This window comes from Spermophilus citellus (genome assembly GCF_964194105.1).
Source record: "Spermophilus citellus genome assembly, chromosome: 3".
Taxonomy (NCBI): Eukaryota; Metazoa; Chordata; class Mammalia; order Rodentia; family Sciuridae; genus Spermophilus; species Spermophilus citellus.
This window is the reverse complement of record NC_138184.1, coordinates 6,000,276-6,002,668: the sequence shown is the minus strand read 5'-3', so window position 1 is coordinate 6,002,668 and position 2,393 is coordinate 6,000,276. Positions and strand designations below refer to the sequence as shown.

Here is a 2,393-nt window from a genome sequence, read left to right as displayed (position 1 = left end):
AGCGGTACAGGACTGTTCCTGTGCTGAAGGCCACCATCCAGTCCACTGAAGAAGTGTATCCTGGATGACCCAGGGAGATGTTAAGTATCAGTATGAACAGGGAAAAGCACTGGGGTTCTCATCTGGCTCGATGTCTGAGTGTGACTATTAGGTAATCTTATTCTGAGGATTAAAAGAATCTTGATAAAGCAATCAAATGAACTGGATCAGGTTCATAAATCAAATAATCATCTCAACCCACTTATATCATTAAATTATGAAAATTTATAGATAATGACCTTAATATGGTAGATGCTATCATTGCCTTGAATGATATGGACTATCAATAACAAGTCTCAGAAATTGATTGACAGGCTATGAATATTAAGATTAACTCCAGACAGCAATTCACATGACTCCAGGCACAGGAACAGTTAGCTAGCCACGACTAGAGCTTGGTTTAAATAGTATCCCTGATCTGTCTGCCTCTTCAATTTACTGCACCACAAAACACTTTCTAAAACCAGAACCCCAACTTCAGACACTACTGCTGCACACCTCAGAAAAGGAACTGTGTTAAGAGACTTTAAATCATGTCTCCTAACAGACTTAGCATGAAGCAATATCAAGATTCAATCCAAGTTCAATGTATCTGGTCATTACATGATATAGTCATTCAGAAAAATGTAGGGACAAAAGGATTAGGGATCCGGTTCTCCCAGAATCCTGTTTTTTGTTGTTGTTGTTGTTCTTATTGTTTGTTTTGTTTTCTTTTTATGTATTCTAGAAACACAAGTGGCAACACATCATAGAGAAGCTGTCCTTCCTATGAGCTTCCTCAGGGCCTCCTTCATGTCCCTGTTCCTCAGGCTGTAGATAAAGGGGTTCAGCATCTGAGTGACCACAGAATACATCACTGAAGCCACTGCAGTCTTCCTGGGAGAGTCAGTCACCTCAGAGCTAATGTACACCCCAAAACCTGTCCCATAGAACAAGGAGACAACAGACAGGTGAGACCCACAGGTGGAAAAGGCTTTGTGCTTTCCTTCTGATGATGGCATCCTCAAGACAGAGGACACAATGTTAACATAAGAGAAAATGATCCCGCAGAGAGGAACACCAGTAAATAGAACAGCCACCACATATACCAGGACATTATTGATGAGGGTATCAGAGCAGGCTACCTTGATGACCTGAGCAAGTTCACAGAAGAAGTGGGGGATCTCCACATCTGAGCAGAAGGACAGCCACAGCACCATCAGAGTGTGGAGGAGGGCGTGCATAACACTAATGAGCAGGGAGAGTAGAACCAGCAGGACACGGAGGTGGGGATTCATGATGACAGTGTATGTCAGGGGGTGACAAATGGCCACATAGCGATCATAGGCCATCACTGCAAGGAGGCAATTTTCTAAACCACCAAAAAATCAAGACAAAGCAGACCTGGGAGAGGCAGCCTGCATAGGTGATGCTCTGATCCTGTCTCAGGATGTTCACCAGCATCTTGGGGATTGTGCTGGTGATCAAGCAAATGTCATTAAAAGACAGGTTGGAGAGGAAGAAGTACATGGGGGTGTGCAGGTGGGAGTCATTGCTGACAGCCAGGATGATGAGCAGGTTTCCCAGGATGGTGACCAGGTACATGGACAGGAACAGGCTGAAGATGAGGGGCTGCAGGGCTGGGTCATCTGTCAGTCCCAGGAGAAGGAATTCTGAAACAGCTGTGTGGTTTGTAGTTGCCATGTTTTTGAAAAATCTGAAGACAAAAATAGGGTATAAAGGTAATAAAATGTATAGATGGCAGCAGCAAAACTTGGTAATGTGTCAGCAAACTACACCTGCAGACACCTTGAACTTAGGACTTCTAGACTTCAGAACTGAGAGAAAATAATTTTGTGTTGTGCCACTTAGTCTATGGTACTGGATTATGGCAGCCCTAGCAACTAGAACACCATAAAACCCCCTCTCCAATATCCCTACAAGAATTCAGCAAATTTCAGAATATTCCATAACCATCATCATCACTGTGCTGAATTTCAGACCAGCAGAAACAGAACTTTGTGCACATATCTATGAGAATGTCTCAAGAGGATGACACACAGTTGGCACAAGATGCATAGGGGACTCTTTTCTCTCTCCTTTGTTTTTTATTTCCCCTTCCTGTTTCCCAGGATGAAATTTGAATGTCATTCTTGCCCTCAAGTCCAAAGCATTTGCTAAAGGACTCTGCTACCTGGTTGACTTTGAAAGGAATGACTTCAGCCTCTCACCTGGATATAGAAGATGGATGGTCTGTCCTCAGGAAATGCACAGAGGATAACTGAGTCAACAGGCTCCTGTTCAAGGGGAATCATCTCTGGGAAGAGGGCCAAGTGTTGTGTCCTGAATGATGCAGGGCTGTCGAGTGAGGTGGC

General features: G+C 43.8%; 1 protein-coding gene across 1 annotated transcript; it reads right to left on the bottom strand.

The window, feature by feature from the left end:
* Positions 1 to 785: 785 nt before the first annotated feature.
* On the bottom strand, positions 786 to 1,722 carry LOC308645928 (olfactory receptor 7G2-like; the record flags this gene model as incomplete). Its single annotated transcript, XM_081288383.1, is given in 2 exon segments — positions 786 to 1,403; positions 1,405 to 1,722. Coding segments are annotated over 2 exon segments (936 nt in total).
* Between the last annotated feature and the right edge of the window lie 671 nt (positions 1,723 to 2,393).